We start from the raw sequence: 21520 nt of genomic DNA on the forward strand, positions 1-21520 counted from the left end.
TGTACGTAGATGAATTAGCCTCACATATTTGGATGCACATCTAAATGCTAACTGCAGAGCAGAAACTGCAGAAAAGAGGGAAAAGCTTAGACAGACAAAGGAATGCGAAGAGGAGATGGAACGCATTCCCTCCAGCTTTGACAGGAGAAATAAATCATTGCAATTATGGGCTGGACCAAGTAAATGGGGACAGGTCAACCTTATCATTTCCAAGTTCAAGGTGTTTCCTGCTCATCTGAGCCAGCCAGGCGCTGATGCCAACAGACCATGGTTGATGACAGTGATCTAAATGTGCCATGGAAGCCTGTGAAGTGTTTGGCTCAAGCATGGGATCGTTCCCCCAACTGGGCAGGTTGGGGGAACGTCATGTTGACTCAATGTTGGCATAGAAGTTTTGTTGAAATATAGCAACAATTTGAGCTCATATGTTTTTTTTTTGTTGTTTTTTTTTTTTTGACGACTTTCTTCACTCATATTGTAATTTTTGTAATGCAAAACAAATAAGTGACTTGAACACAATTCGACACAACTGGAACCTTTCCTCATCTTTGTAGCTGATTAAGCAGTGAGCATTAGCTGAAATATAAATAGACATGGTTCTACTCTAAAACCAATCAGCTCTCTTTTTGACTCCGTAGTGCCAGACTGTCTGCATGTGAGCTCAGAAGAACACGGCTAACACGGAGCGCTGCGTTTATTTCTTTGTTTCTTCACCTCTTTTGGTCTTTCACCACCACCATCTGACTATTTTGCTTTTATTCCCTTTCATACTCGTGCTCCCCCCCTTTTTTCTCTCTTGTGGGTGGAAGTAGGGGAGCTCAAGACAGGGGGAAATTGGTGTAATGAATTTAGGGCACTCATGCTTGCTGAGGCGAGCCTCCCTTGGCTGCTTGTAGCCATTAATCTTCCGCACTCTGTCAGACCAAAATTTGCCCACAATAGGCAAAGGGGGAGCTCAAATTGACTACCAATTACGCGCTTGTGAATAAAGGAGATAGAGAAAGGAGGGAGAGCACAATATGGTTCAGCTGTAATGTTTATTTTAACCCTGTGAACTGCGCAGGAGCAGCAAGGTCTGTGGATTGAGTTGTTTGCTTGTGTGTGTGCGGGTGTGTGTGCGTGTGCGTGTGAGTGTGTGTGTGTGTGTGTGTGTGTGTGCGTATGCGTGGTCAGGGGTGAACTGTAACTTTGACTACATTGTCAGCCATCTCAGGATGTGGAAGTTATTCACCTCCACTGAGTGTAATGCATATTTGATTGTTTCATTCCAGCCTCAAGCTGCTTTATAAACCTAATTTTGACTGGTGTTTTCAGTTAATTCATTATTTTGTTGCACATTGAAATTGATATCAACCACAATACCAATTACTCAAGCTTACACTACTGCAGTCACTTGCTTAAAGGTGGGATCAGATTCTCAAACTTTTTTAAGCCACAAAATATTGACTCTCTTTCTCAATAAAGTTTTAAAGTTTCCACAGTGATAATGTAAAGCCTTCAAATAAAATACTCCAGATATTTATTTTTTTTATAAAAGATATATTTCTCTCTGTTTTTAAAACTCTTCATCTTCATGGTCTTTGGGGTTATAAACATAGATTGTTGTAATATCGATGCTGCACCAGAAGGTGGTGATCATTTGAAGGTTTATGGCATAATAATTAAAGTGAAGGGGATTCTCACCCTGACGAAGGGAAGTATTCATAAGTTCTACATTTTTTAACAAATGTACCTGATTTGGGAATTTGTCACAACTGGTTTACTAGCTTATGATTTAAAATAATGGGTATTTTCCACTTATTTTTGACTGGAAGGAATTTGGTTTTGTGACTACAATGAATTCAATTTCTCTGCATTGAAGTCACTAAATGTTATTCTGATTTGACCAGAGTTTATAATCTGTAATACTATATTAGGGTTGAGTGCCTCAAACAGGAATCACAGCCAGAATCAAATTAGCATTAGCAAATTATCTTAAATGTTAATAGTGTCATTTAAATGTTTGCCAACATATTTTGACAATTTTGTCAAACAACTAAAACTGTCTGTGCCAGTGCAACAAAATTCAATGTAAATCTTTGTAGTTTAGCTTTATCAGTGTTTCCTTTACTGCTGCATGTATCCAACATGTATGACATTGTATTCATAGACATAAGTCTAATTTCAGTGGATGCTCAGAACATTTCAGAGCAGTGTGTGTTTGTTTAAACACCCTTAAAATAACATTAAACTCAGGTGCCAAAACCCTTTAATGTGTGATTCCCTTTTCAGCAAAATTCAAACATTAGCATGATTACTGCCCTCATGGTTGTGATTATATGAGCTCTTGTGTTTATTGTATTACCCGAAAGAACATGACAAGAACTAATAAGTTCCTTAATTGTCTCTGAATTCATTCAAGCCTAAATTTGCTATTGGAGACACAGGCCTGCATACTTTGAAACCACGTTTTCAATAAGACCGTTACATGAATTCTCCTCCCAACATGTGGCGGAAGGAAAAAAAAACAACTTGACTGGACATTGGAAGATAGATCAGAAGTCTTAATGAAGTTTGACTTTCAGGATTAGTAAACTCAGTCCCAGCCTGCTTTGAAGATAGACTCAGTTTGCAATTCCAAGGAAAACTTTCACAGCTAAAACAATATATTTTAAAGCTGATTGCTCTCAGGTGAGAATTAGCACAGGACATGCTGCTGGTGTTAAACATGGCAGAACTGAAGCTCAGACCCCCCCAGACCTCTGACAAAGAATTTGAGAGTGTTTAGTCCTGTACTGTAAATAAGTGTATTTTGTTTGCAGCTTGTTTGCAGCTGAGTGACTCAGTTTTTATATAGCACACGGAATTGCATAGTAACAATTTTATTGCATTTATTTCTACATTTTTTTATTTTATTTAAATTTCTAACAAATAATCTGAGAAACTAACCTGAAGACTTACCCCCGACTGGATATGAACTGGCTTAATTACTTGAGTTTTTCTGCAGGGATCCCTAAATGCATGTAAACATCAACGCGTCTTTGCGGACACACAGCAGAGTGTGTCCCGGCCTGTGGGGGGGGGGGGGGGCAGATGGACGATGTTGTTCTGGTTGGGATGAAAGAGGTGTGAAGGAGGCGCAGCCAGCCAACTGCTCAGGGTCACGTAAGGGTTGTCCACTCCGCTTGAAAGACAGACGACTCAAAACATCATCAACAGAATCTCACGCGTGAGCAGCGCAGCACCCAACACAAACATTATTAACAAAACAAACACTCCTACTTCCAAGACAGAATGCCCCCTTCGTGTGAAAGCTGTAGTGTTTCCCGCTTTGTTTTTGGTTTCTGTTTGCACAGCAGACATCACAAGAGAAACACTCATCAGCCTTGCAGGATTATAAATCTAAAGCATAAGCAGTAGGATTTTAAATGTTGGAAACATACCTGCAGTTCAGAAAAAGAAAGCTTAGCAGAAAGCTGAATATTATTTCAAGAAGGCACATCTTGATAAACTTGAACAGCATCAAAAAGTTTAATTATTTCAGAAATTTTATAACAAAAAGTGAAAAGTAAGTTTGTTTTTGTACTTTTTTTTATGATTATGGCTAACAGAAACTGAAAACCTCAAATTCTCTTTCTCAGAAAATATCAGAATACTACAGAATATATTTAATGCAGTAAATCTATGTTGTGGTCATAAAGAGCATTGAGTTTGAAGTTATCCAGCAGATGGTTTTTACAAGAATGAGTGTTGTGTCCAAACCTTAATGAAAAGTTGAATGGAAGGAAAGAGTGTTATAGAAAAGCTCAAGCCTGAAGTAAATTTCATCCAAGAATTTAAGGGAGATTCAGAAACTAGTCAGTGGAACAAGGTCTTTCAGATTCATTGTTTTTATTTCACATGGAGATCAGTGTCCTTGTGCACAGGGTTCTGAGTGAAGTCAGGGATAATTTGGGGAGTCCTATTATCTGATGGGTTGGTTGGTTAATTATTTTCAGATAAAACATCCAACCATTCATTGTCTATGCTGCTTATCCTCACAGGGCTGAGGAGGGGCTGGTGCCCACCTCCAGCTGTTATTGAGTGAGAGGTGGGCTACCCTTTCTACAGATTGCCAATTCATCACAGGTCAATATAAATTCATACAGGACAAAAAATAAATAAATAACTAAATAAATAACTCACATACCTACTCTAAGGGAGAAATAAATGCCTTGGATCCACAGGGAGAACATGGAAACTTCACAGAGAAAGACTGCAGGCTGGAATCTGGACCTCAGATTTTCTAGCTACAAGATAACAGAGCTACTCACTGTCCCACTGCGGACCATCTAAATGAAACAGAAACAGGAAAATGTTCTGCATATACAGCACATCATGATTTATTGCATGTTATTAAAAATACAACATTTTTTAATAACATGAGACAGACAGGTGTTGTTTTGAGTGTCCCATTTGGACCATGAAAATTCCCCATCTTCCCTTTTTCTAATCTGGTCAAGCTGTGAACATTGCAAGACAGAGAAAGGATCTCAGAGTTCTGGTCAAAACCTCTCACACACATACTCTGTACTCAGAGAGAATACACATCAAGATGTTTATTATAAGGAACAGTTTTTTTTTACTCTAATGCACAATGATTCTTTTTATAGATAAAATTTGCTTGACATAGCTATGTTTTCATTTATCAAAAAATGGGGCCAGCTTATATTTGAATTACTTTCTGTAATAAGTTATTTCTTTCATCTTTTTAACATTTTAAAACCCTCTGCAGTTCTTGATACTGATGAGTGTGGTCTATAGTTCATAGCTTCTCTGTGTCAACAAAAAAAAAAAAGTTTTTTTTTTTCATGACTGACACAAAGAAGGAAAGGGAAAGTATGTGGATCAGTAACTTTAGAGAAATGTAAAATAGTTTTAGATCAGATAAAAACTGTGAATAGTTTGGACATTGCTTGTCAAAACTTTATATTCATTCTAGCTGACTTTCAACCAGAATCTTCAAATCGTGTTTATCCATATGACCGTAAAGCCACATTGCTACCACAAGGCGGCAGTAGTAGCGGTGACTTTTACAGCAAGGCAGCACCTGGTTTAGTTGGACTACTGCTGCCTCAAGGCGACAGCTGAGAAATACACTCACAGAGCTTTGAAGTCCTGGACCAGTTTCTACTTAGTTTAATTCAACTAAATAATGTTTGTGGATGAAGGATGAAGATTACTGCAGCTTTTGAAACTTGTATTGATAAGTTTGTGTTTTGAATCAGCTTCAAAATGTTAAAACTCTCAGTATGACAATACTGAGAGTATTGAGAGTATTGTCTCTCAATACTCTCAAATGATTTCACTGATGTTGCTTAAAGAGATGGGAGTTTTTATTTAGTTGAGGAGTTTTGAGACAATCAGCATCAAGCACACTTGCTGTTAAGCATGAGAGTAGCAGTATAATGATGGGGGCATTGGCCATAAATTAGACTGGTAAATCTTAAAAATAAAACGGATGAACAATGAGGACAATATCAAAATATTCACAAATTATCAGCTAGATTTTTGGAACTTGGACAAATGTTTGTAACTTCAGTGTAAAGAAAGTTAGCATACAGCTTTTTTAAATTACTTTATTAAAGTCCAGATATCAATCTATTCAAAAAGAGCTGGACAAGTTCATGACAGGAAACTGATAGAGCTTCATAAGCAGTAATATGTTCATGTACAATTCAGCCAACAGCTTGCAGCTTTCTGAAGACACATAATCAAGTTTAGGTCTGACACTTTTACATTGTTTAAAAATTCTACTTGATAAACATTTAAAAAAAAAAAAAAGGTTTGTATGATCACACATTTTTGTTTTATGGAACAAAATTCCTATCAGCTTTAAACCGACATCATCTAAAACTGACATTTATTTACTTGTCTCAACCTGAGTTTTAGCAGAGATGAGGAGCACAAGGTGTGGCTGTGGAGAAGGTCTCATTACTGAGCCGCTATGCCCTCTAGCACCGATAGAGAGAAGAAGACATCAATCTTTCGCTAATTCCTTCAAGTGTGAAAGGGTCCTTGTGGTGTCAGCCAAAGGGGAAAGATGGTTTTAGCCAGAGGTTGTGAACAAGTAGAGGATGAGGGAAGGAGAGAGGCCTTCTCACTAGTAAAACCCGTCCTTTTTGGTCCCCCATCGCACCCCCTACCCTCAGTCTCAACCTTGTGGCTGACACCCCTGGACGACCGTCCAGATGGCAGCGGCATTAACCCAACAAAGGCGATCTAATTAGAGCTACAATAGAGAAAATAAAGGGGGGTGACAGTGTCCTGATGGACGGCACGCCACAGGAACAGCAAAGAAAGCCACTTGAGACCAATACCACACCTCCAACCCCCACCCTCACAGACACACACTTTCACTGAACATACACACACCCACACCCCCTGGCAGTAATATAGGGGGCTATGACTTTATTACCCCTCATTAACACAAATTAGGCCACTTGAGCCTCCCTGAATGGCAATGACAAATTGAATTAAGTGTTTGGAAACAAGTCAATCTCCACCCATGGCCAGGCTGCCACCATATTGCTTAAACAATCAATGAAGGGTGTGTACGTGTGGGTAAGAGAGAAGAAAACTATTATTTCAGGTAGGTGGAGACTTGAGAAGCTGTGAATGGCTGAATTCCTTTGGAAAATACATCAGTCCTTCTGCTTGAGATGAGTTAAGTGAAGCAAGTTAAAGGAGGAGTGAAACAGAGAGGAACAGATGGTTTGAAACCATTTACAGCACATAAGTCAAGACATTCAGTCATTTATGAGTCGACTCATGTATCAGATTTAGAGAAAAAAAAAAAATTCTTTTACCAGAAACATGGTCTGAGTAGACTGTCTTGTTTCATTAAACTTCATTAAACAAAGATGCATATCAAATAAAAATCTCCAAAATGTTTTCTCAGAGATATGTGCTTACACACCCAGCATCATGTGACAAAGTATGTCACTCACCAACCCGGTCATGTGGACGGATTTGTACCTTTGAGTTTATGTTGAAAACCTGATATATTTAGTATCAGAAATTAGATAAATATTGGACTATAGGTCAGATTGACAAAAAAATTCAGCAGCTCATCAAAATTGATAGCGGTAAATGCAACATTTTCCTCCAAACTGGAGAAGTACTGATTTTACTGAAAGTGTTTTGGTAAGGATAAACCAAACTAATTTAATAAATCATATATTAAATTTTAAGACTTTTTGCTCAGATGTTTACTAAAAGAGTAGGTGCTTTACATAAACATAATTAATAAAATAGCAAGATTATTGATAAAAAATTAGCTTTAATAAACATGTGATAATTAGTCAGGTTTATATATTTGTCTATAATCCTTATGATTCCTTACAATTATGGAATAAACAATAACCACAGATGTCTCTGAAAAGAATATGCTGACACCTTGTGGTACATACTGACATTACAGTTTTAATTATTTGCTTACAAAATCAGCATAATCAAGGATGCAAGTAGTTAAAGTATAGTAAGAAGCCATGAAAAGTGAAATATACATGACTTTGAAAGTTTTCTTTTGTATTTTGCTCTTTTTTCCTCTCTCTTCTACCATTTCTCTCCCCTGTTGTGCTTTAGTATCAGAAGCTGAACAAGGCACAGTGTTCTATTGTATCTGTGTAATATTTTCTATAATTAATATATTTGCTTTAATATTTTAGGACTTATTTTTTTGAAATGCCTATGATTTTACTAAGACTTTACTAAGTGTCCACTGTTCTTGGTTTTGTTGCCCTTTTCAGTCATTTTGTGTACTTTAGTATTTGCTCATGTTTTTTTCTCTTTGTTTCTCATTTCCATGTAGCAGTATAAATTATTCTTTTTATACTAGAATTTCCTGATACAGAAGGAGTCAAATCTAACAAATAAATAGATTTAGCTTTTTTTAATGAATAAATAAAGAGAAAAGTTCCTAGAAAGACGAGAAAAGGACAAACTACAGATTTTACAAGCGTCTTCATTTTTTGGTCCTGGCCAGAGTTATGCATAGATTTAGCACAAACAGCATTATATGTTTGTGCTAAAATGGTACAGAAATGGTACTACTGTTTCATTTGATTAATGTTAGTCCCATCTAAATAACAGTAGATATGATTTTATATTATTATTTAATTTAGCAGTATTAGAGCCCAATTGGATCCAGCTTTTCACATAAAATAAAAATAATAATGCATATCGTATCAATGTTATGATGGATCACAATGGTTTAAAATATCATTACAAAGTTAAGCTTGTTTTGCTGTGCAGTGATGCTGACAAATTTATGACAATAATTAATCTTATTAAAATGAAACTGCTGGTGATATTAGTGTTAGTTCAGTGTTAGTTCATCCATTTCATCCCTTCACATAATTTTCACTGCCTTCATGGAACAATTGAAGCCACATACAAAACAAAATAAAATAAAAGTTAGCAAGATGTTGATGTTGTTCTTTTAACAGATGTAGAAAATGAACAAAATCAGAGAAATAACTAAATAAGCTAAAACCTTGCTTTTTCCAGCTAAGCTGATAAAAGGAATCAGCTTTCTGTAGGAATCCAGGCAACTTAAATCATTTTCATAAATGTCCACAATCAGGATACAATCTATAAAATGTAGCTGAAAGAGGAATAAGTGGCATAATCCATTTTGTTAAATGACAGTCAGATTTTAGAGCTTTATTTTGTTTCAAATCACACACTAGATGGAGCTAGAGATTTAAAACATGAGCACAGTTTGCACCATAACAAAATGACTTGCTTGCCCTGTGATGGATGGCAACCTGTGCAGGCTGTACACCGCTTGTCACGCAGTGACAGCTAGATGAAGGCAAGGAATGGATGGATGGATGGATGGATGGATGGATGGATGGATGGATGGATGGATGGATGGATGGATGGATGGAAATATGTTAATATTTGTTTTGTAAATACACAAATAATATGATGTTAATTCAACTATCAAGCCTATCATCCACAATGTTCCACTAAGAAACAACCAGGCTGTTAAACTGGCATAAAATTCATGCTAAAATCCATGTATTTCCATGTAGATTTCTTATCAGAATAGAAAAAAGATTAATCAACTGTATTGTGTTTTGCTAACACTCTAAAAGAAATAACTTATTTGTTAAAAAATCATACTGATATAAAACTTTGTATTACGTAACATTGTTAAGGTAGGAAATCAAAATATTACCATTAAGGCTCAGGGTAAACTTTAACACTTCTAATCAGCTAAACTCGCTCACTCATATCATTGCATGTCATTCCAATATGTATATATAAACTATATTAAATCAAATGTACAAAAGACTGATATATATTTTGGAAAAACCTTTGACAGTCCTCCATTGTGCGGCACATTGTTTAACATGTTTCTAAGTCGGAAGTACAACATGTCCAGATGTATTCAGTTGCTTTAAAGCAAATCCAGCTTGTATGTTATTGTCATAATATTGACTCAAACACCATATTCGGCTAACATCTGTTTCCAGTAAGCCAAAGTATTTATTTTCCTCCCAATTGCAATATCCCTTCCAGCCTTCAGGTTGTGCTGTTGCACCACTCTATTTCTTAACGTTTGCTGGAGTTGCAGGGGTCTTGTTTGTCTGTATGTAGACTAGAGGACTGTGTCCACCTGGAAGTGGTACAAAAGCACAGTTGTGCAGGAAGCGTCTGCAATTTCCTCCCTCTTGCGTCACAAACGCATTACTGTGCCTCTAACCCAAACCACAACCACATGGGAGCCAGTGCAGCACTGGAATTTTCCCACTCACAAAAAAAACACGTTAAGAGTTCAGACACTTTTGGCTGACTTCGAGGTTGGGCTGAGCTCTTTCTGTGATCCCATCGATGAATGAGCCACTTCTTAGCAGCACCTGTCCTGTGTTAGGAACCAATAAAACAGCTTGTGTCCAAGTTTGACCTCCTATCTTCTATTTTGATCTCCATCTTGGATCACTTCTTGTTCATGATATTTGGGTTGCTTCATCCTTTATTACTTTCCTCCATGTTTTAGATCCACTCTTTTTTGCCTCAGGAAACTAACAAATGTTTTCCTGATCTCTAATGTAACAGTCGAAAATACTTGCTAAAGTCAAGAGACAAACAGAAAACAAAGAAAATACACAGACCACATTGTTTTAACCTTTTCTTCTCTTGGGAAATAACTCATGGATTTAAAACAGCTTCTTACCACATTGTTTTTAGGTACCATGACAGTTATATAGTGCTAACATAATGCATTGGCTGTACTCTTCTTTGTAGCACTGGAAAATATCAGGTTGTGAAAATACACAGTCAGCAGCCATTACTGCAGCACAGGGCTGAGTGTACATTTTGCTCCCTTTCTATTGTTTACCTCTACTTACAGAGCAGTTTATCTTGCAAATCCCCCCTAAAACCTGTTGAAGCCTTCTTTTGTTTCAGTTTTACAATATCAAATGAAAGCTAAAGCCCTTATGCCCTCTGGCAGTTTTAGTTCAATGCATTATTTAATAACATAGAAAGAAAACAGATCAATTTCACAATTTAAGCAATGATCAATGAAGCAAATCTGTTTTATTTTGGTCACAAGATAAGAAAACAGCTTTCAGCCCTTCTTAATGAACATTTTGTCTGTAGGAATTAAGTAGATTGTAATGAAGTCAAATGGTTGTGAGTTAAAGGAACAACATTTTTTTCACAAGCTTTATTACAAAGTATGAGCTAAGCTAGGGTTCATTATCTCAAGGTTGTTGGAGTCGATTTAAATTAATTCGAGTCAAAGTAAAGAAACTACTCAAACAATCCTAGAGAGCATAGGATTCATGAGCTGCCTCACTGATATGTGCTTTCTTGTATTTTTGCCAATTAGTCCTCAGGTTAAAGAAAGAAAACTGTTTATTCCTGAATAGAATAAAGTTCATACAATATCTTGTTTTTATGAACATGGGTATGTAAATTCACTCCTTCAATGTTGAAGGAAGGGAGTTCCATGTTCTTATTCCTCTAAAAATAACTTTTGTGCGGTAGGAAATCTCTAACATAGCTGGACTTAAGACTTTTCATGTGTTCATGTTGATTTTTCCTACTGAGTTAAAAATCTGACTCGTAAATTCAAATAATACTCATCAACAAAAAAGAACCTTAACGTAACATTTTCCAGTTTCATATGACCAAACCAAAACGAAACTGAAAAAAGCGAGAGGTTTTTCAGACCTAACATCTGCTAAATGAGTTGGGAAAAAAATAGCTAAAAAGGGAATTATCCAGTAATACATTGACAAAACAAACTGATCTGCAAACTGTTGCAGTATTTTTATCCATTTACAATTGAAACAGTAACTTTGACTTTTGAAAACCAGACCAAGAAACACAACCTTGTTGTTTGTGCAACAGGGACGTTACTAGGAACCAAGGGTTTACATAATAACCTGACATAAAAGAACCCAGGAGCTTATATATGCTGCATCACTCTGATTTCCTTATGTGCTGACATTGTGTGTTGCTAGATTAAAAGTTATTGCAACTCATCTTGGCCATTTCTAACTGTCAGCCGGTTAATGGTTAACCAGTGCAAAGCTTCATCTACTGTAGCTTCACACTGTTAACTTTTGGACGACTGCACACATACACAAAAAGCTTCCCTGTGCAGAGGGCGAGCTCAACAGAGCCTGATGCCTCAGTGAACCATGTCTTAGATCTAAACAGAACCAAATTGCAGGGAGAAGTAACAATTCAGACAGACAAGTATGATGCTGATGTCTTCTCAATTCTATTCAAAAATACTGTATTAATCCCATATTAATGCAGTATTTTAATTTGTATTGAAATATAAATTATCCATGTTTCTTTAAAGAGTCATTGTACTGTTGGCTTTGGGCAGAAAGGATCTCCAGTTGGAGTTTGCATAACAGTGGCTCTGATGAAGCCTCTGACTGTAGATAGTGAGACTATTATAGTGTGTTTATAACAGTCTCATCATGAAGATGCTCAGCAATGCTCTTTATTTTATGAAGAATCCTTCTTTGAATAATAATTTCCAGACTCTTAAAAGACTCTCTTGCTCTATTCTTGAATTTACAAAGTATTTCTGTACGTAAATTAAATATTTTAAAGTTCCTCAAGACGGCATTTGTTGTAAATTAGATGTAGATAAATCTATATTAAAAATTAAAAATGATATATTATGTCTCCATTAAAGATCTCATTAAATATCAAATTTTCTTATTGCAGACATATCAACAGTCTTTTTCAGTTTGACTTTAAATTCATGCTTGCATTTTTATTCCAGGACATTTTGTTCTGTAGTTAAACATGTTTAGATAGTTTGTAGGAAACAACTATGCAAAAAAAGCAACTAGTCAAAACAAATTAATTTTTCCAATTATTTGGAGGAAACATTACACATAAAAAAATCATCATTGTTCAACAGTTTTCCCATATTTAATCTGCACAACATGTTATTGCAGAAGGAGACTGGTACACTTTCAATATACTGTTATTAGAATTAATAAATGTGCTGCAATGTTGTTGTTGTATTGTGCACACCTGAGATAAATGACCGAACCGAGGTTTAACTCGTACGGTTTACACAGGTCAGATTTTAAAACAGAAGGCATCCATCTCTATGTGTCTCTAAATAAAATGTGCTCCTCGCCTCTTTCTTTAAAAATTGGGACTGATATGTGGCACCAAATTACCCCCCGGGCCATAATAAAAGCTAAAGATGGTATCCTTTTTTTTTTCCTCGCTCAGAAAGAATGACTTTCATGCTTGGCTGCCGTCCAATTTTATCTCCAGGAGTTGCTAGGCGACAGGAACGTCCTTATTGTGAGTGTATTCTGGGAAATGTTGGGGCCAACAAGTAAATTCTCTGTAACTTATCACCTGCCTGCAACGCTGTGATAACGTGCTTTGATGAACTGAGAGAATGTAATGTAACTGGACCATCTGATAAAGCTGTTTGATCAGCAAATACTTTCAGCTATTTAAATTAATAATGTGTATTCTCAGAGTCACATTAACTTCAAACAATGAATTCTTTAGAAATTTCAGTTTCTCTTAGTCAACTGTTAGAAATATCCAGTTTTCTTTCATGTTGCTAAATTTGCACACTTGGCTCATAAATCAGCTCTTTCATGAGCTAATCTTTTATGTTTTCAAACATTGCATATTTCTCATATAAAATTTGCGCTTCAGGTGAAAGGCAGTACATTTCATCACTATTACAGTTTTACTTGCTCATGACTTCTGCTGGACCTAATGATTTAGCAGAGCAATAACTTGTCATGGAGACGTTTTGACAAAACTCATGCTCACAGATGGTCATCTAATTTTACTGAGTAAAAGCTAATTTGCAAACAAGAATGGAAAAAACTTTAATCACACCCAAAGGCCTTGCAGTTGTAACTGCAGCAAACTGTATTTCTTTTTTACTTTCCAGGTATCTAATGAGAATTAAACCCATCATCCCTCCCTGCCCCCATTTCATGACTATGTACTGCTTGTGCTAATAAATCCAAATACAACAGAGGGAAACTGTTGTGATTTTTAGTTGTTACTTGAAGAAATGTAAAAACATCAAGGGTTATTAATATGTTAATATAATATTGCTTCAGACCTGTGAAGTCTGGTTTTTAAACCTGAACCTGGTCACCTGGTCACCTGGTCACCTGATATTGAATATGTGAAAAAAAAAAACAATGTGTGAATGGTGGGATCATGAATTATATATTTTTTGTCTTTTTTTTTTTACTTTCAAGTGCAGTAATTTATTCCATTGTCAGCTTTAATACACATTAATTGCTCTATTATGGTTCTCACTGCATAAATATTAAACAAGGTTATGTAACATTACTGCTAAGGATGGCAGCATCTAAGAAATTGAGAAAGTAAAAAGAAATATTATTGTAAAAATCTGTTTCAAGGTAGAAAACCAGAGGAAGCAGCTGCTAACATGCCTGTTTTGTTTGTACTGGAACAATAGGAAAAACCATAAAAAACACAAAAACATTCTCTGCTGTCTTGTTTCTGTCTTTGTCTTATCTTTTATGAGACTGAATAAGTGAAATGATTCTACAGCATGGTCGGCTGAAGGCAGATGGTTAAATATTAAGGACTGAAACATTTTGAAGGAAACACAAACTGGAAAATACCTGCTGTGCTCTCTGACCTAATGTTGAAATCATTTAACGTTCTTCTGCTGTGCAAACCTCACACCGGTCTGAGGGTTATTTCAACTGACAGTACATCTGCACAAGTGAAACAGCCACCAAGAAATGAGATGATCATGCTGTGCAGGGAACTTAATAACCTGTCCAGCTCGTTTAAATAGCTCGGGGTTTTGATTTCACATAAATCCTTTGTGAAATTTCAATTACAGCATCAAAGCAGTAATCTGCCCTCAGAGGGACACAGTTGTTATTGCAGAGTCCAAGAGACGGTCAGTGCAGCACTGTGGACAGAGAGTTCATCACCACTGCAGTCGTCATAATGAATCCTTCCACACCAGTGACTGCAGATATGGATAACAATCAGAAAAATAAATTTGAAATAACAGTACAGGTATTATGTTTGCTTAATGTAATCCCCTTTACCACCACATGAGACATTGCTTTGTCAAGATGTCAATGCCAGATTATTTTTTCTTATTTTTTCCAATTTAAAATCTGCACCAAATGACCACCAAATCTCTTGGTTGACGACTAAACATGATACCCCATTTACCTCTCACTATGAAGTGACTTTGTGCTCAGCTGTGGTTCAATTTTATGGCAGGGAGTTGCTAGGCGACAGGAGCATCCTTTTTGGATGTGCATTCATTGAAAGGGTGATACCTATGAATGAATCCTGCAGCTTTGCTGCTTATTATAAGCCTTTCAACCTGTTGTGATGTGGGTCAACAAAAGAGAATAATGTTAATCAAACCACTGTGGGATTGAATTGAATCATTTCAGGTTTTGCTTTGTCCTGCATAGAGACTCAGACACAATAAGGTTAAATGCTTCTACCCAAAGTAGAAACACAAAGTGAATGTGGACTATTAGATTTGATAATTATTTTATGGAAAAGGTCAGACAAATTTAGTTAAAAATTAATTTAGACTGAAATAAAACAAAGACAATGCAACTGTTTACAACAGCACTGGGCAAAAGTTTTAGCCAAATTAATAAAAAAAAAAAGCTGGAAGCTAAAATATTTTTAAAAATGGAAATGTTGATTTTTTTATGCTAATCAGTCAGTAACATCCGGTGAATGTATAAAAAAAGGATCATATCAGCTTTGTTTAACTAATCATGCCCCTTTAAAAGCATTAATTGCTTACATGGTTTCTAATAAAGTTTGACCTATAGGTTGCACTAAATATCTTGGAAAACTAACCACAGAACCATGATTGTTCGTAATCCCAGACAAATTGAAGATGTTGAGATCAGTTTTTAATGACATTGACTTGTGGTTGTTCTTCTGCTGCAGCTTACATTTGGGCTCAATCAAATACCAGCTTGAGGCATATTGCCTGATGAGAAGCGTCTCCTTGTATTTCTCAGCTTTTAGATCATGATCAGTTCAAACCTCCACCTCTATTGGCAGAAAAACAGAACCAAAGACCCTCTGCTATTTTTCACTGTCGTCTGCAGACACTTCTGCAAAAATTGAATGTTGACATTTTATACTCAGTCAAGCACACTGGGTTTTGTTAATAACAATAATTTAATTTAATGTGCAGTCAATGGATTATTTCTGCACACCATTAGGTATTTTTTTTTATTATCAAATCCCTTGAAAAGTATAATAATGAGCTTATCAAAAATGGCTGTCATGCTTTCTAAAGAGAAGGTTTACATGTCTACCCTGCAGTGTTGCACTTTATTCCAGAAACATTGCATGTAGCCAACACAATGATAAACACACTGACTTAATGAGTCCAATAAATCAAATGGGCAGAAATGACTAAATACTGCAGCTGAGCATTAACTAAATCTTGATTAAGTGCCAGAGGGGATGCAGTTGCCTCGGTCTTAGTGACAGACACTGTGGGTCAACACCTGACTGATCATTCTCTCCTTTAATGAAACCTCCAGCTTACTCATTTTGTAATTAAACACCCAGTTATAGTTGAAATCAAATTTTCTGCTGTTTTACATCTTTATTGCTTTCTCTGTCAAAATATGGAGAAGGATTGGTTTAGAACACACATTGTATGCATCATAACAACCAGCTGGCGAAGACATATTATAGGATCATGAAAGATACATATCTCATAAATGGTGCAGCTAACTGGATTATACAGACCTATCTGCAGAGCGACTAATGGAAGTGGAGGCGTAGTGGGAATACGACCTGTTTGCTGACTGTGTTTGCCTGAAATGCTAGCCTGCAAGGCTTTTTCTCCACTGTTCTCACAGAGACAAATCCCTGTTGCACTTAGTAGTCATCCATTTTTAATGCCATGGCCTCAGCTGGAGAGATGCATGAAGGCAGAAGAAAGGGGTGGGGGGGTCTAATATATGCAAACTAGAATCAGAAGCAATTATAAGGATTGACTTGGAGAGACTGGAGACAGTAAGGCTATTCATAAACTAATCATAGCATTTCTTCATTCATTATTTACCTAATTTATGGAACATTTGTAGTGATTCAAGCTGCGGCTGTAAGTCACAAGCACTCACAGCTGCACTCCTTTAGTACAGCTCTGAGTTTTTCACAGAAAACAAGAAGCGTCAGCAAAGCTTCCTGCCTGCTTTTGAGCCCTGCAATGTGTCTGCAGCAGCCATTCCACAGATGGCAGGCGGGGAAGGCCAGGAGGGCCAGCTATTCAATCCACTTCAGCGCAAACATGATCTTTCTGAACCAGAGACACAAGCCAAGACATTCCTGCGTGGGCCGACCTCCCAAAACAACAGCGAACAACTGTGGCACTGTGTTTGTCTTCTCAGGGAAAATCTTTGAGATGTCAGGGCAGCAGATCTGCTAGAGTTGGATCAAAGGTTAGAGTATTACTGTTATGAGTGTAGAACATGTCGAACATTAATGTAATATTCACATTACTTCCAAGGCATGTCGCCTGGTTGAGTTGTTCAGCTTTCAGTGAAACAGTAATCTGAGACTTGTTTGGAGACATGCTTGTATACTTCTCTGTTATTAAGTAAACCACAGAACACAGCCATGTAGCTCAAATATTTGATATGTTTTTATTTCTCTAGTGAATTCATGTTATTCTGCACAGCAGCATACAGTAAAATATGGTAAAATATAAATAACAAAGTTCAACAGTGTTTCTTTTTCTCTTAATCATTTAATCAAAAACCTCTGTTAAAAGTGGCAATTGTTGTCAGCATTTTTTTCACTTGTTTGCACCCTCAATGTATCACTGGACAGCTAATCTTTCAAAAGTATGGGCATATTCATTATTTACAGACAATCACCTTTTGGTGAAGTAATGCTTATCATAGCTTTTTGGAAACTCACTTCCATTGTGTTAAATGCAACAAAATGAAAATAAAATTATGTTATACAAAGATCAAAAATACTATCAAAAACCCTTAATATAAATGGCAGCACTATACCAATAAACTGCTATTGATTTTTCTTTTTTTTTTTTTTTTACATGTAAGTACAAAATCCCGTTGAGGTAGCGCCCTCTGAAGTCACTTGTCATGTTAAAATACTGAATAAACATCATTTTTATTGACTGTACAGCAAACCTTTTGTCTTTCTCTCATTAATGCAGTTGTTTTCCTTTGGTAAACAAAACTTTCAGAAATGTGCAGTCCCACAAGTGACACTTTGAATTGTACATTCAGGACATTTTTGCATCTTTTTTTGGGATTCTTCAGAAAAGAAAAAAAAATGGATCATTGTTTACTGACATTCATTTGCTATGTTTTCTGGGTAATAAGGACTCACACTATTGTATATCAGAGTAGACCTGGCCAGGAGACGCTCAGCTGAACAAATTGTCAAGGGAAACAAAAATAAAAAAAAGAAGTAAAATTACAACATAGGACTTACAAAGAAATAAAATAAAATCCAGTGTGTCACTTTTATTTGGGAATGTAAACATAAAAATGTGGAATAGTTTCAAATCTGCTCAGGTATGAGATATAATAGGTTTCTTATCAGTTGTTTGTTCCCCAGAGAGCATGGAGCTAAAACAGAAGCCACATTGTCTGTTTTTAGTTCCTTCCTCCCAGAATGAGCATCAACTTTTAGAGCAAGTTGGAAAACATGTGGTGGAGTTTTTTTCAGGCAGGCCGAGGGGTTCAAAGACTTCCTCCTTCACTCAGCCCCACACATACACATTACCAACACATTCCTCGGCTTTTTTAATGGCAAACATAACTTTGGTTTCTCTAAGACATGAAAGAAGATTGCAGCAAGCTTTTAGCTCACCATACAAAAATACTTGGTAGAAATTGGTTATGACATTCATCCCCCTTACCAAATGTCAGTGTATTTTCTTAAGTGACCAAAATACTATTAAAAATGTTGGATTATTGATACATATGTGTTTTTGTATGCACACACTCAAATGACTAAACTAGAGAAAAGAGTAAATCTGATGTATAAAGCAGAAAATGATTCTATGTGGATAAAAGAACTATAAAAATAGAAGCAATCTCATAGATGGAACAAAGAAAAAAGACAGTATGCTTATGAGACAGGAATAAAGGCTAAAACCGAAATCAAAACAGTCATCTGGAAATTGTTCAGTGCAATTCAATTTACTTTATAGATTCGTCTATTTAAAATATTTTCATCCTCTTACCGCCCACAGCCCTCCCCCCCTTCAATGGGCGCTGGGATGGCTGGTCTTTTGACAGTGGACAGTATTTTATCGTGTGGGCATTGTCCCCGTTGGCGCTGCAGAGCGGGCAGGTGTAAGCCCTCAGAATCGGACACACAACTCGGCCGTCCGGAGTTTTCAGGACGTGAGAGCCGAACACCTCCTCCGGCGCTCCGTTATTCCGGCAGAACACGCAGATTTTGGGCTCCTGCTTGCCCCTGGTTGTGGGTTTGCGCATCTTCCGCTCCACACCAAAGAGATCGAACCCCGCAAAGCTTCCACCGAAGCCCATCTCCCGCTCCGGCAGCTGGCTTTGGAACGGGCTGAGGATGGAGAAGCGCTCCTTCAGGTCCAGGATGGAGGGTGGCGGGGGGCTGCCGGACGGACAGCAACAGTCCAGGTGCCCGCTCTCTCCGGTGCCGCCCGCGATTACGCACGGGCACGCCGGGGAATCGTCCAAACCCAGCGTCGCTTTCAGGGACTCGGTGATAGAGTTCGGATTCTGGGGCATGTTGAGCTTATTATTCTTCGTAACCAATGTCGTGAGTCCAAGATAGTCGTTCCAGAAATTGAAAGTGTAATCATAGGGGTTGCGCGCATTCAAATAGTTGTGATTGAGAAAATCCATGGTCACTTGTGGTTGCTTGCTTGCCGTCAAAAGATGAAACAGCCAGTGTAATCCGTTGGGTCAGAGTAGCCAGAGTTCACCCCCAGGAATACTTCATACACAGCGAAGTGATCTCCAACGTTCCTGTTTTGTTTGAGCGTCCTGCAAACTGGCTTTCTGGTTATATGGACCAGGAGGGCGGGGCGCTCTTCCACCAAACCCAAGTTTCTGATCAGAGGGGGGAAAGCTGCTCCTTTTCTTCAAAGCCACATTTAGACAGATTTGTTTTCCTGCGGGCAGCCTCTACTGCGACATCAATCAGCTCTTTGACGTCCAGAAAGTCGGTTACTTTTAGAGGGAAAATGGTTTTAATGTTTAATGATTTAAAAAATGTGCAGAAAATGAGCTTGCTTTGAAAGCCATTATGTAGTTAATCACAGAGTTTCGAAATGACACCAAAATGTTCCCTTTTTGCAATAAAAATTGTGAAGTTCCACATGATATCTCCATCAATATTAGTTATTGCAAGTAAATATTATCAAGACACATCTTAACTCATTGTGTGCCAAGAGTGAATACACTATTTTCTGACAGAAGCCATCTTTTAGAACAAAAAGTAACACATGGATCAAATCTTTATACCTCAAAATTCCTTCATGCCAAATATATGCAGTTTCTAATCTTCACATCTTGAAAATAGCTTTGAGACTCACTAAATTAAGACTAAATTAATTAACACATGCAATTAAGTCTTTGATATCTGCTGTATGTTAGTGAACACATATAGAAATAAAATAACATTAAGGTTTCAGTCATTACATGAAAATGAATTTTTCAACAGGGGGCAGCATCATGCAGCTGCGGGTCAGTTCATATGAACCAAAAGACCCCTGACTAACTACTGTGTTCATGTCAACCTCTGTTGAGAGGATGACATTTCCAAGAAAACTAGAGGAAGCAACTATAAAGGCCACTGCGTGGAAGATAAAAGTCACTGATTTTGTCCCACGATGACCAGATGTTAGCAACATGGTCCCACTGTGGCAGCTCTGGTCACTTTGACAGTGAAAAATGACACAAAATGAAGTGGCACACATTTCTCCAATGCTACTGGATTTCAGTCTCTAATCAAATGGGAATCTGAATATTTAATATTTATGAGTTTGTGGGTGTTGTAAACACTGTTTACCACCGTGAACTCTAGAGATCTTCATGGATAAATGGCTACAAGAAAGGAATTGTTATAAGAAATGTTTTGGAGGTCTTGTTAGCAACCAGCCATGTTTTGGTCAGATGAGACCAAAACTTAGTTTTGTAATCTATATGCCGAATGTGGCAGAAAACAAATTCTGACCTAACCCCCTGGACACATCTTCAGGGGACCAGCCATAATGCTGGAGGTAGTTGAAGTTAAATACAGACCAGTCCTGCAGAAGCACTAAAAAACTTATGTGAAGATGAAAAAGACTTGAAGTCAGGGAGGAGGTTCACTGAAACCTACACGTACATGCAGACCTATACCAGAATGAGCTTGATTAAAATGTTTCCATGTTTAAGAAATCCCAATCCAAAATCAAAACATAAATTAAGTTGAAGATCTGCAACAAGATTTAAAAAACTTTCATTCACACAGGCTGTCTGCTCAGTCTGATTCTGCTTAGTTAGTTTGCAAAGGAGAAATTTCAGTCTTTACATGTACAAAGCTGGTCAACACATTCCTGAAAAACCCCGCAGCTGTAAAATATGGTTGTACCTATAGACTCAGGAGGGCTGGACACAAGGCACTGTGTTGTTCTCGTTTCAGCTGAAAACATAAAAACATTACTGTCTTGGTTTAAATCACTGATTTCATGTAGTGTAACAAGTGCAATGCCTTTGCCAAAAGGGAGCTAATTTGTCTTAAGAAAATTGAACTTCATGTTTTAAAAATCTGCCAGGACAATTCAACCACAACTTCACTGTGAAATTAGAAATGAATGCACAACAAACAAATAAACACATTTGGACAGATAAACACACTTTCCACCTTACATTTTCACAAAAGCCTTTATGTTTCCAACACAGTTTGTGTCATCAGTCAGGCAGGAGTGTGAAGCAAAGTGGGATAATTATGTCTATTTAATGCAAGCCAGGAT

General features: G+C 37.2%; 1 protein-coding gene across 1 annotated transcript; it reads right to left on the reverse strand.

Annotated features, from left to right (window-relative positions):
• Positions 1-17160: 17160 nt before the first annotated feature.
• On the reverse strand, positions 17161-19569 carry LOC106963208 (nanos homolog 1-like). Its single transcript, XM_015057993.1, has one exon. The coding sequence runs from the start codon at positions 19404-19406 to the stop codon at positions 18738-18740; it is 669 nt and encodes a 222-aa protein (XP_014913479.1). The 5' UTR covers positions 19407-19569; the 3' UTR covers positions 17161-18737.
• Between the last annotated feature and the right edge of the window lie 1951 nt (positions 19570-21520).

This window comes from Poecilia latipinna, unplaced genomic scaffold (assembly GCF_001443285.1).
Source record: "Poecilia latipinna isolate Pla-1442-1.1 unplaced genomic scaffold, P_latipinna-1.0 Scaffold1506, whole genome shotgun sequence".
NCBI lineage: Eukaryota > Metazoa > Chordata > Actinopteri > Cyprinodontiformes > Poeciliidae > Poecilia > Poecilia latipinna.

Bases quoted from the DNA above. Each gene is read 5' to 3' on its own strand.
- LOC106963208 (XM_015057993.1), bottom strand. From the start codon at position 19,406: ATGGATTTTCTCAATCACAACTATTTGAATGCGCGCAACCCCTATGAT.